At 42.9% G+C, this 12,741-nt stretch overlaps 2 protein-coding genes across 4 annotated transcripts in view; both read left to right on the top strand.

Annotated features, from left to right (window-relative positions):
- LOC120734608 (sodium/potassium/calcium exchanger 3-like) overlaps positions 1 to 8,166 on the top strand; it is a 59,418-nt gene extending 51,252 nt beyond the window's left edge. The window contains exons 9-18 of the mRNA XM_040033509.1: positions 609 to 634; positions 734 to 787; positions 863 to 993; positions 2,717 to 2,877; positions 3,266 to 3,530; positions 3,616 to 3,782; positions 4,369 to 4,483; positions 4,593 to 4,705; positions 4,926 to 4,991; positions 5,622 to 8,166. Of these exons, the coding sequence (XP_039889443.1) occupies positions 609 to 634; positions 734 to 787; positions 863 to 993; positions 2,717 to 2,877; positions 3,266 to 3,530; positions 3,616 to 3,782; positions 4,369 to 4,483; positions 4,593 to 4,705; positions 4,926 to 4,991; positions 5,622 to 5,774 (1,251 nt within the window). The 3' untranslated portion in view covers positions 5,775 to 8,166. The remainder of the gene's footprint in view (positions 1 to 608; positions 635 to 733; positions 788 to 862; positions 994 to 2,716; positions 2,878 to 3,265; positions 3,531 to 3,615; positions 3,783 to 4,368; positions 4,484 to 4,592; positions 4,706 to 4,925; positions 4,992 to 5,621) is intronic.
- A 1,493-nt stretch (positions 8,167 to 9,659) lies between these two features.
- The window catches only part of LOC120734607 (ras and Rab interactor 2-like), a 39,886-nt gene continuing 36,804 nt past the window's right edge, over positions 9,660 to 12,741 (top strand). For all 3 annotated transcript variants that reach the window (XM_040033506.1, XM_040033507.1, XM_040033508.1), the window contains exon 1: positions 9,660 to 9,832. The gene's annotated coding sequence lies outside the window, so the exon portion shown is untranslated. The remainder of the gene's footprint in view (positions 9,833 to 12,741) is intronic.

Genomic DNA, 12,741 nt, shown 5'->3' with positions numbered 1-12,741 from the left:
AAAAAGCATGAAAACAAAATTCATATTTTTTAGTTATCGGTGCAGAAATGGTTTAACAACTGATATGTAACTAACATCAGTTACATAAAACTGTAACTGAGTAGCTGAAGCTGTAGAATAATAACGCCCTGCTCCACATCCTCATATTAATGATCCAATAACTTATTATTATACTTTTAAATAGTTATAATTTTATATTTACAGGACATCTTTATAAAACTTCATAAAATCAGTCTAAGGGTTGTACATATTAAATGTTTACTGTTAATAAAACAAAGTACAGCTACTGCAAAGAACTTTTTTTCAGTGCTTTTCTATCCTTCATAAATTTTAGCCCCGTGGTGTATGATATTTCAACTTTTTACATATCTTTTAAATGTATTATATTTGTATTTGTCAGTGTCATATTCCATTTGTTTCTTTTGGCATTGTTTACTATTTTGGCTGTAACACAACAATCTTTAATTTGGACCCTTTTGTGGATTCGAGCTCTTAGCTGGGTCTGCCCCCTAGCGGCAGAGATGTTGAACTGCAGGATTTAATTAAACTCCCACGTACTTCCTCCACCTAATGACCCCCTTGTGTCCTCTTTGTCTTTGCATCTTTAGTTCATCTACGATGAGCAGGTGTGCTGGTGCGTATTGACATTCACCATAAAACTCTAAATATATATGACTGAGCTTTTAAACTGAAAAGAGTGACTGTGAAACCTTTTGCTTGTGTTTGTGTGCAGGTGGGAATCTCTTGTCCTGATCCTGATGTATGCGGTCTACATCCTCATCATGAAGTGAGTGTCAGCTTCAGAGAGTTAAACAGCTGGTTGCAGTGATTTACTGAGTCTGTCATCGTTTGTTACTGCCAGGTTCAACGGCCGGGCCCATCGCTACTTCGACCGTCGAAAGAAAGGCTCGGTGAATCTGGCCAATGGGCTCACGGGAAGCACTGATCTGGAGGACGTCACGTGTGACGCCACTGCAGTCCTGCTTAAAAAAGGTATCAGAGCCTCTTCTGCTTGTCCTCTAAAGTGTCTCAGTGGGTTGCAGTTGTTCATCTCTGCACACTGAAATTTGCATAAATATAAAAGCCGCAGGAGCACTTTCCTTCTATTTTGATTCTGCTCTGTGATAAGCAGGCAAAGGGTGAGGACAGTACCAAAGGACTACTTGTGCAGACTCTAAGATTTTGTATTCGGTGATTATGACCCTCTGTTTGAACACCGAGCTTCTTTCCATCCAGGAAACAAGCCAGCGTAAAGACGTTTGCAGAGAAGTTTGAATAAACTGGTAAACTGAATTCATTTACCTTCTCCAACCAAATAAGCAACCCAGTAGCCTTCCCGGCGTGTCTCTTTAAGAGCTTGAGAGTTGCTTTGGATGCTAGGAATGTCAAAGAGTCAGCCGTTTTGTTTGCCGTCTGCAGCTTTCTCTCTGCCCTCAAAAATAAGTTACAGCTTGAGAACAACAGAAGAGAGGACTGCAAGATGCTGGCACAGCCTGCTCTGTCAGCTCGTTTTGCACCTGATACTCTGAATGCTGCCCCAGTGAGAAACAGTCGCCCTCCTCACTTGTTACTGGGCAAAACAGTTTCGAGGAAATGCTCACAAAATGTCTTCCTGGACAGTAATTTTCCCCCTTTTCCCACCCAATGAGCATGATTTTATATCGGCATGATTTTATAATAGCTATTGATTCATATTCATGTGCAGAACCTGCAGTTTTTCCAGGTTAGGTTGGACCTGATCTGATCTTTGGTTTTGCGTTTATCTCGAGGCTCCTTAAGGATTTTGATGCCGTTCTCGTGGACGTATCTCTGCAGCTTTGCAATGACGTCAGGGACAGTGCCCTCGACAAACTGGTGGTGTTCCCTCTGTTCAAGAAGGGGAATCAGAGGTGGTGTTCCAACAGTAGAGGGATCACACTCCTCAGCTGTAGACATAGACCTGGCATAGACTTTCAAGGCACTGGAGAGGGAAGTCAAATCCTGCATTCAGAAGAAACAACGCTGTTTTCATCCTGGTGATGGAGTCGACCAGCTCTTTATTCTCTTGGAGATATTTGAGGGTGTGTGGGAGTTATGGACTTGGAAAAGGAATTTGACCACCATACTTCCCAACATTCAGCCCCTGTACAAGAGAGCTTAATCTGCATTAGCAGCAATAAGTCAGGCTTGTTCCTGCCCTTTGTCCAAGATTCTCTTCATAACTTTTAAGACTTTTATGGGTTTGGTGGTCTCAGAATGTCATCTCTACTTTTTTGCCAATGATGTACTTCCCTTGGCTTTATTGAACTATGCCCCCTGGGCGAGGTGTTCCAGTCATTATAAACCATGAGGAAGCATTGGTGGAGACCCAGGAGACCATGGGGAGATTATGTCTCTCAGTTTAGGAATGTCTCATTATCTCCTAGAAGACTTGGAAAAGGGGGCTGCAGAGAGGGATGTGTGGGCATTTCTGCTTGGATGGTTGACCTGGACTTGGATAAGCCAGAGAAAATCAATGGATGGAGAGATATAATTAATTAATTAATTCATTTTTGGGGGGTTGGGTTGAGGCAATGATGCAACTTGCTGTCTGTGCAGATATGACTCCAGGCTTGTACTTCACTGTGCCTCCATACTGTGTGTTTTACAAACAACAGCTAAGATTTTCCAGTCCAGCGAGATTTTATATTTAATGTTTTATCGGCTCAAACGTATTTTTCTGTTTTTTATTTTTTAGCGAACTTCCACTGCACGCCGTCTGTGCTGATGGTGGATGAGTTGCTGTCTGCCTACCCCCACCAGCTGTCTTTCTCTGAGGCCGGCATGAGGATCATGATCACCAGTCATTTCTCCCCGAGAACCCGGCTCACCATGGCCTCTCGGATGCTGATCAATGAGGTACTTACACACTGAACTATTCTTGGATGTGTGGTTTCAGATGCTCCTCACATACTTAGGAGAAATATAAATTTGTCAACTAAAGTTAGCCTGAAAAATTGGCCAAATCCAGAGTCTTAGCATAAATACAAACCAAATAATTGGGTCTGGGTTTAGCAGAAGATGAAATAAGACGTGGAATGAATGCTAATTGTCTTTTGGATATCTCAGACACCTGTCTGCTGCAGACTGAAGTTTCAGCTTAAATCCAAAGGAAACAACCACAGTTGGAAAGAATATTTATTTCTACCTCAGAGAAATATTTTCCTGTTTTGTATTTTATGCATAATGACAAAATAATTCACGAGAGCAATGCAAAGTGTCCAAATGATTTTTTTTAATGTTCCAGAGACAAAGACTGATCAACACCACGGAGACTCGAGTCAATCGCATCACGAATGGTGACTCTGAGTCTGCAGCCAGGGCGCAAGGGAGGCGGGGCCTAGAGAATGGGATGGGCGGAGTCGAGCAGGGTGTGAACGGGAGGTGCAGACTTCAGCGGCTGGAGAATGAGACGGAGAATGAAAATGAGGACAACGAGAACAATGAGAATGACGAGGAAGGAGAGGAAGAGGATGACAAAGAGGGCCCCCTGGTGCCCTTTAAAGTTCCAGGTACATGAGACGATCCGGCTCTCAGCAAATGTTCACTTATAGCTTCGTGTATCGTTAAACCCTGACTACATCTTATTCATTCCAGCGGGTGTGTGTAACAAGCTCAAGTGGCTGATCATGTGGCCGTTGTCCCTGCTTCTGTTCTTCACGGTGCCCAACTGTGGCAAGCGCCGCTGGGAGAGGTGGTTCATGGTCTCCTTCTTCACAGCCACCATCTGGATCGCCGGCCTCTCGTACATCATGGTGTGGATGGTGAGTCCAGTCAGGCTCGCTCAACCACCTCCTGATCCTTTCCCTCTAAACATGGAGACAGTTTCTTTCAAGACTATTAAAACTGTGTTTTTAGAAACGTCTAAATGATTTCATCCTTTTGACTTATGTAATGCTGCAGTCGCACTAGAGAAAACACTGGTTGGGAGACGGCAACACGGCCAAAATTGTTTCAGCCATCTGCAGTTAACTTTCAGCCTCATTGCCTTGGAGATGGAGACAATCTGTCCACGGTTTGGAACTGAATGGGGTCAAGTCGCTAATTGCATTCAGTCTGTTTGTGATAAACATCACAAATGTGTTTTCATCTATACACATAAAAGTTCACATTAAATATTTACATTCACAGTCCAGCCAGAACCTCGTAGATTTGATACAAAAATGTCTATAAATAGTGAGTCGTTTCTAACACTGACACACAGCTGTCTTTATGTAAAACACACACATCCTTCGATTAAGTGCAGAAACAGAGGGAAACTCTCTGAATTGATTCATTTATCTTACCGCCCTGCGTAAGGAGGAATTCCCAGAGAGTCTGTCTCTTGAGACGATGTCTGTCTGTTCTCAGGTGACTGTGATTGGCTTTACTCTCGGCATCCCTGACGTCATCATGGGCATCACCTTCCTCGCAGCGGGCACCAGCGTCCCAGACTGCATGGCTAGTGTCATAGTGGCGCGGCAAGGTACGTTCACATAAGAAGTCCAGCGTCGCACAGCAGAGTTTTGCTTGTCGTAATCGCTTTGTCTCCCGACTGAACACAGACTTTGACAGTGTTTCTCTCCTCACCTCAGGTCTGGGAGACATGGCCATCTCCAACTCCATAGGCAGTAATGTGTTTGACATCCTGGTGGGTCTGGGTCTGCCCTGGGCGCTGCAAACGCTCTGCATCGAGACGGGCTCCATCGTGAGTGTTCCCTGCTCCGCTGGAGGAGCGTCTGCTGGAGCAGAAATGAGTTCATAAACAATGAGACTTTGTTTGTCACCAAACTGCATCACCGTGAACTGAGACGGTGTTATTTGTCTCATTACACTTTAGAATAAAACAAAAAAAACTGCATTTTAAGGTCATGTTGGATCATTGGTGAAAATGATGTGAAAATGCGCCTCTTTCTCTGTTTCTTCAGATCGAACTTAACAGCAGAGGACTCATATACTCCGTGGCTCTCCTACTGGCCTCAGTATTCTTCACAGTAAGTCACAGATTTCTGCAGCTAACATTTTTGAATGCACAGACTTGTGGAGCAATGATATGAAGGCGTCCCTGACAGCTTTAACTTGTGTTTCCCTGCCCTGGGGTAAAGACAGCGCACGGCTGACATGAGGTTTAAACAAGTTGCACACACTCTTATGTCAACCACAGGTTTGAAATTAGTATATTTAGACAAGAGGAAGAGCAAGTTCAATTGCAGCCACATAAAACACGTAGTTTGACGTATCGACAAACGCGGGAATTTCAGAAAACTGGAGCCAGTTCCAAAGAATGCCATAATTTGCAAATGTCATAAACTTATATTTTATTCACACGAAATATCTTGTAAGCCAAAAAGATGCTTTTCAAAAGCAAGCAGATGGTCAGAAATGAAGGGCGAATGAAGGCTGTCAGATGTATATAAGTATGCAAAGAAGTGCAAATACCTAAAACTGAAACACGACCTGAAGTAAACAGCTGGACTTGAGCTGGAGCGACTGTTCCTGGGAGGTCCGGACAAACCAATAAAGGCTTTGCATTGTAGCTCTTTTAAGTCAGGAATTGTTTCATAGTTGCATCCACTCTTCTTATCTTTGTGCGGTGTGTCTCTAATCGTGTCTTCTTCATTCAGGTCCTCGGCGTCCATTTGAACAAGTGGACTCTGGACTGGCGACTGGGCTTGGCCTGCCTCATCTTGTACGCCATCTTTCTGTCCTTCTCCGTCCTCATCGAGTTCAACGTTTTCACTTTCGTCAACCTCCCCATGTGCCGAGACATCCACTGACCCTCCCGCCTTCTCCTCTTCTTCTTCTTCTTCTTCTACTAATTCATCCTCTGGCTGATGGGGGAACCTCACCTGGCTTCCAGTTTCATGGCACCTCCAAACAAAGTCCTACCTATTACTTAATAGAAAAATAGAGTTCTGTATGATTTATATTTGGTGCAATACACACGAGTGGCGGACAGAAGGACGTCGGATGTTTTGGGGTTATTTTCTGGAGGTGCGAAGAGAAAGTGCCAGCGGCGGGATTGCTGCCAATCATGTATAATGAACCAAAACGTTGGCTGGAGTGAACTTAACTGTATTAACGCCGACAATTAGGCTACTGTTGGTGAACAAGCTGCTACTGTAACTGACTGACTGAGGCGAGAAAAGAGAGAAGTCAGCGATTTTTAGCTGGATTGTTTGTTACTCTTTCTACAAGTTTGGATATAAAGCACATGATTAAGTAATTTTTAAGCAAAAACTGGCTTTCTGTGTATATATTAGAAGTACTTCTATCAGCTTTTGTGTGGAATCCTCTTATGCACAACTGGATCGGTCTTGCAAAGCCGAAATATTCTGTGTTTTCCTTTAGGCTCAAAATGCTTCAACATGTCTCCTTCCAGCCCACACAGCATGCTGTAACAGCCACAGCTCTAGCTTTGCACTGTCACAGAGATATTTATCACATAAAGTCTGCTCTTGGCTGTTTTGTTTTGTTTGTCGTACCTGAGTAGATGTGGGCTTTAAATTTTCCCACACAATGAAAGGGATCTACCTGGAACTGACATCCAGCACCGTCACTTTATGGATTAGAGAATTATTTCTTTTAATATTCTATTGCAAAGCGTCTGCAGGTAAACATGTAACTACTGAAGTTAAACTTCCCTGTAGGCGGTAGACGTCTCGTACTTTATTGAAAAGTTAGCTTTTAGTCTCAGTCGAGTGTAACGTTATTTCTTAAAGCCAAAAGTATTTTTAGATTAGCCGAACTTGTAGATTTGGACGTAAGAGTCGAATGCACAGCGTGTTTGTGTGTGTGTGTGCGTGAGTGAGCGCGTGCCACAATCTGGAGCAGATGCAAAGCATGCCGAGGATGTAACTGGGAAGACGTAATCGTGATTTATTTATGAATTAATTTATTCGAAGATCACGTCTGACCTCCAGTTTCAGCCTTTTGGATCGTGTACAGTGATTTCAGTGGAAGCTGTGTACAATGTACTGTACCTAATATATAATCTAAGTACTGGAAACTGACTTGATGTTGTTTATATTTAAGAATAGAACTTTATAATTTATAAGTTTTGTATAGTTTGGAAATGTCGCATTTATATTAGTTTAAACACAGTGGATTTGGAGACAAAGGATGGAAATGTCAGCCTTTACAAACCTCTCACATGTTCTGATATGTCGCCCTCACGTGTTAAATTAGGGATGAGATGCAGATGTAACGGATTTCTTTTCAGGAAAAACACCAGACTTTGAACTTTCACAACAGTGCTTCAATTACTGTGCCGTCTCTTGTATTTGAGGCTCGTGGCTGTTCTTCTCTGCGTATTTGAGCACCACTGTTAGAACATTATGGTCACATTGTTTCAGCATGTGTTCAAAGAAAATGTGGACTTTTTATTTCAGTTCTTGAATCTGATCAATTCAAAGCGTCCTGCAGTCACAGGATGGCGCTGTAGAGCTGCGCTATGCCTTCAGTGAGGCTGCGCTTTGGGTGTGTGGGGGGATATTTTCAGGTAGGCTACGTAGTGACATATACTGTTCGGTTTTGCATGCCTCTTTCATAGTTCTGATTATTTTGTGTGTAATTTTAATGCAACATCTTAAAGGCACTGTCTTGATTATGCTGTACATATCAGGAGGAATATGCTATCATAAACGCAGGTGTTGGAATAACTTCTGATGAGCAGTTATATTTGAGATATATACAGTATTTAGGATGTAGGCCTACAGCACTTAGTTTCAGCTAATTCTTGTCATTTTATGCTCATGTATGTTAACTTGTTTGTAAATCCTCATTTTTGTTGATGAGGAGCTCTGGGCAGGGACAGATGGACACCTTCACCTTGTTCCCAGTGATCTTCTTGCAATAAATTGATTTACATACACATAATGTTTTCAGATGCATTTATGAGTCATCGTGGAGTCATCTTTAAACAGGACCTGTGCAAAAAGTTTTCTAAGGAATCCAGTGGAAAACTACACACAGCCTTACTGCTTCCATGGGAAACGAGAGGGTAGAATTGAGGTGTGTATTAACACAATGCCTCAAGGTTTGATTGAACATGACGACCAATTCATCCCAAAGTCAGGCCGTGCAATGCTCAAAGGAACTGCAAAAATCCAAGTGCTACATCTCAGGCTCTACAGGCCTCGGTTAGCATGTTAAACATTAAAGTAATCAGAAAAAGACTGAACAAGTATCGGCTGTTTGTAAGCGTTGCAGGAAAAAAAATTCTCCAAAAAGAAGATGGCAGTACGGCCACAGTTCTGTAACAACGTCCTTCTGACAGACGTTTGGCTGTAATGCAAAGCATCACATCTGGGGAACTCCAAACACAGCATATCAGCACCTACACCTCGTACCAACGGTCAACGTGACGGTGGAGGGGGGATGTTTCAGGTTTGTTTTGCTGCCACACGACCTGTTGTTGACCGTGAACTCTTCTGTATGCCAAAGTATTCTAGAGTCTGATCGACGGCTGAAGCTCAGCCCAGATTGTTACTTGAAAGAGGACAGTGATCCCAAGCACAGCAGCAAATCTCCAACAGACGTGCTGAAAAAGAATCAAAGTGTTGCAACGGCCCAGTCAAAGTCCAGACATCAACCCGACTGAAATGCTGTGGCGGGACCTCAAGAGAGCCGTGCATAAATGAATGCAAACAAACTGTCCCCCGCCTGTCCCGTTTGCTTCTTTTGCCATCAGAATTATTGTCTAAAGGCCAAGAAAGATGCCCAACGGATTTACTTTACCAAGTGGACCATCCCGGCCTTGTCGTATTGATCCATTTGATTGACCTTTGTTTTTATTGTTTATTTTATTTTATTTTCAGATGTTACATACGGGACAATATAATAAACAACATCATCGCGATGATCTATGTGAATATAACAGTAAATACTAAATATTAAACGTTATTGTGCAGCACGTAGGATCGACAGCACACAGTGTGCTTTGAGGTAGGAGCCAAAAAGGGTGTAGTTTGTGTGTGTGAGCACCCGTGTGTACACCTGTGAATGTGAGCGCGCTTGTATTCAAAAGGTTCCTTCATGTCATGATCTGCTAGAGGGTGTGGGGGGCCACAGCCCCGTCCTCCAGGGCATGAAGCAGGCATGGAGGAGATCCAGGCTCCAGACATCCAGAGACTCTCAGAGCACAAGAGACCAGGGAAGACCAACGGAGGGGCAGCCGTACCACTCTGCCGGAAAGAGCTGAGGAGAGTCCCAGATGAGGGGTCACCCAGCAGCCGCGGAGCAGAAGCCAGACGGGGTTGCAGTGACGTGCCCGTGAGCTCCGCCGGCAGCCAGCTGTGCCTGAGTGACCGAGCCCCAGGCCGAGAGGCCGAGGGCACCCCACCCCTTGAAGGGGCCCAACCAAGCCACAGGTGCCAGGCCCCGACAAGCAGCCACCGGGAGTGAGCCGGTGCATATCTGAGCGCATAGCTCCGGACACTTCTCAGAAATCATTGTGTGTCTGTTCAACTGTTTGAATCCTCACTTTTACTTCAGCAGACTGTTAAATAAAAAAACTTAAAGACGTAACTTAAAGACAGAGATGTGACGCAATGAATTCCTCAACGTTTAAAGGAAACTCAAGGTAAAAGCATGTCTCAGCCAATCAGAAGGAAGCATCGTATTACCGCCCTCCTCCTCTCCCCCCTGTTCCTCCCCCTGTGTCTCCAACACCTCAGCTGTCTAACCCCGAAGTCTCCGTTAAAGGATGTAACCGACAGACACTGGGGGGGACCAGAAGCTCCTCGGTGCCACCGGACAAACCGAAACATCCCGGAGGGTTTTTATCATGGACAAAAGCAGCAGTAACACACCGACTTAGATCAACCACAGTAAGGTTAGTGGACGCAGTAGTTCTAAAACTTTCAGGAAACGCAGGACATGTTAAAATGTTTGCAGACACGGGTGACGGGAGTTTTCCTCTGTGCTGCAGAGGAACAGCGACACATGCGCTGAAGTCTGTTTATTCTGCGCACTTTGTTTACACGGGGCGCCTTTTCGCTTCCTTCTGCAGCGGCATCGCTAAAATAAGCTGATTTTATCACAGCAGAAGCATTTTGTAAAGTTCACATGAGGCTGAGCTGCTTTTCCATCATGAACTGAAAGCATAAAGCTGCTGGTAAAAGTAAACACATGTTCATGGCTGTAAATCAAACTGCGACTTCAAAGCTTTGGATTTTTCTTTCAAATATGATAAAACCCAGACGTAAAAGTTTTACTTTAGGCACTGTAGAAACCATCACACTCTTCTTTGTCGTAAAAAACCAAGATCCCCTGAGGGTGCTTTACTTTTTGGACCTTTCCACTCTTTCTTCTACTCTGACCCTTTGATGCCCCTGTGAGGCCAAAACAAATTCAGAAATATAGTAAATCTCTTTGTCCCCAGTGCCAGGCTAGCAGGGTTTAAACGTCTCAATTTGATAATTAAAAAAAGCTTTCTGACCAAGGCCAGGTGATTTAATGGGTGTTGTGGTAAGCAGCAAGTTTTAATACAAAGAATAATTTTATTTCTACGGCACTTTGGAAAACACAGAGCTAGAAAGAGCTTCACAGTGTAAATAAAAACTTGGTTTAAAACAATTAACAGACATGATAGGCTGAGGAAGGTTGTTCCAGGGTTTGGGGGCTACACTACAAACTCAATGTGATCACCTCTGGTTTTAAAATCAGAGGTGGGACAGTAATGAGACCATGATTGGCTGATTGAAGAGGCTGGTTGCAGCAATTAGGTCTTAAAGCTCTACTATATAAGCAGCAGGCTGTCCATGTAGAGCTTTATATGTTAATAACAGGAATTTAAAGATTATTCTGAATTTCAGTGGGTGCCAGTGAAGAGATCCATAAATAAGTGGGATATGTGAGCGCTGGCTAGTTTTCTTATCAGCCGTGTTGCTGCTCTCTGCACTAATGGGAGGCTATGGAGGACTGAGAGATACACTCGAAGAGAGAATTACAATAATCAAGGCCAGAGAAAAGTTCCAGATGATTAAATAGGAAAGGAACTGATTGAAAGGTTTGATTATTTGCAGTATCTCTGACATGAGGGAAACAAGGGTGAGCTGAGAGATGTGAGATTCAAAATTCGGATGCTGCTCAAAGATGATGCAGAGGTTCTGAGTAGATGATTTGATGGTGCTGGCAAGAGCTACTGTACTGACCTCCTAGGGAAAAGTGTCCGTGCCAAACATAAAATCCTCAGTTTTACTATAAATGAGATGAAACTTTGATACGTCTAACAAAGAATGGCAGAAAATCATTCACTGAGGCATGAGAGGCTGCTGAGGATGTTGGGCTTAACAGAAAAGCATAGCTGTGTATCGTCTGCATACAATTGGCAGGAGATTCCATTAAACCCATTATTTTAGGTTTTGAAGTTTAATATGTCACAAAGAATGATATATTTAGTCACGGAGGAGAAAAGGACAAGAGAAGGAGAGAGAAGGGATTGACACAAAAGTTCTGTGTGCGGACAATTTCATGCAAAGATTTTATCCTTATCAAAAAAAGGCTTCATTTTCAAAGCTGACGTTGTACTGTGAATGTTACTGTTCATTTTCCAGTGAGGTGCGTACGTCTAACGATAGAAGAAAGAACAAAGCTGTCATTCCCAGAAGACCGGATGATTTGTGCAGGTTTATAGCAGCGAGTCCGTCAGCAAACATGTTGATGATATTTAACCTTTTCAGGAAGATTCTCAGCTACTGCTCTGCTAAATGTGACACAACTAAAAAAAAGGTCATAAAAATAATTTGTTTGTGAGAGGCGTCGTCTTCACTTCCCTTTTCACTTCACAGTTTATGAATGTGACAAACACACAAATGTGGATATATGTGTTTTATATATATCTATAAAACATATAGATGTGTTATATATAAAACATGTATAACACATAAACCACCATAAGCACAGATGATAGGTTGGCTATGACTGTATGCATAGACAAGTTCTTCTTTATCTGTGCATGCAAAACAAACTAATCATATTAGACTAATGAGAAAAATGTAAATACATGTCAGACGGTGCACCTTAATACACTAACAGTGATAATAATAATAATAATAGTGAAATAATGGAAAAATAGCTACGTTTCCTTGCTCTACCAAATGAGTTACCTCACTCGCTTTATGAAAAACGTATTAATCCTTCCTCATCTTTGATCATTTTATTCCCTCCAATAATTTTCACACAGTCCCTCACTTGTTTAATCCACAGGTTGGATTTTGTGGGGGTTTTCCTGAAATTGAAAGAATTTCTGTATCTGGTGGCAACATGTCCCAGCTCGCTTTCACAACTGCAGGAAGTGATTCTATCCAAAAAGATGTCTGCACCTAAATGCATATCTGACTCTTTCTTTCCTAAACAAATAGTTAGCTGATGTCTTTTAGAAGAGGCCTAATAAGCTCCCAATTTCCTCATCTAAGCTTCTTCGGAATCTGTTAAGGAGATTAGTTTTACTGCATTTTTGGCACTTTGCACCCTTTCTACATGCTGCACAGGGGAAATGACTCAGCAAAAAGGTTTTTAAATGAGAAATAACTCGCCAGATTGTCAGATTTGTGTTGTGAAGCTGATGTTGTTTTTGTCTGCATTGGCTTTAGAAGAACAGAGTTTTTGTTTAAATCACATCTGCCTGCAGCTTCAAGGCAGAACTGAAAACTCCAAACAGGTTTATGGAAAGTGACGTCAGGCTGGCTGGACGGGGAAACGGCCGCTCGGGTTGGTGTGAGAGTAAAGCGTCCGGTGGGG

The sequence above is a fragment of the Simochromis diagramma genome, unplaced genomic scaffold (assembly GCF_900408965.1).
Source record: "Simochromis diagramma unplaced genomic scaffold, fSimDia1.1 OVJJ01000571.1, whole genome shotgun sequence".
Taxonomy (NCBI): domain Eukaryota; kingdom Metazoa; phylum Chordata; class Actinopteri; order Cichliformes; family Cichlidae; genus Simochromis; species Simochromis diagramma.
This window is presented reverse-complemented; position numbering and strand designations above follow the sequence as displayed.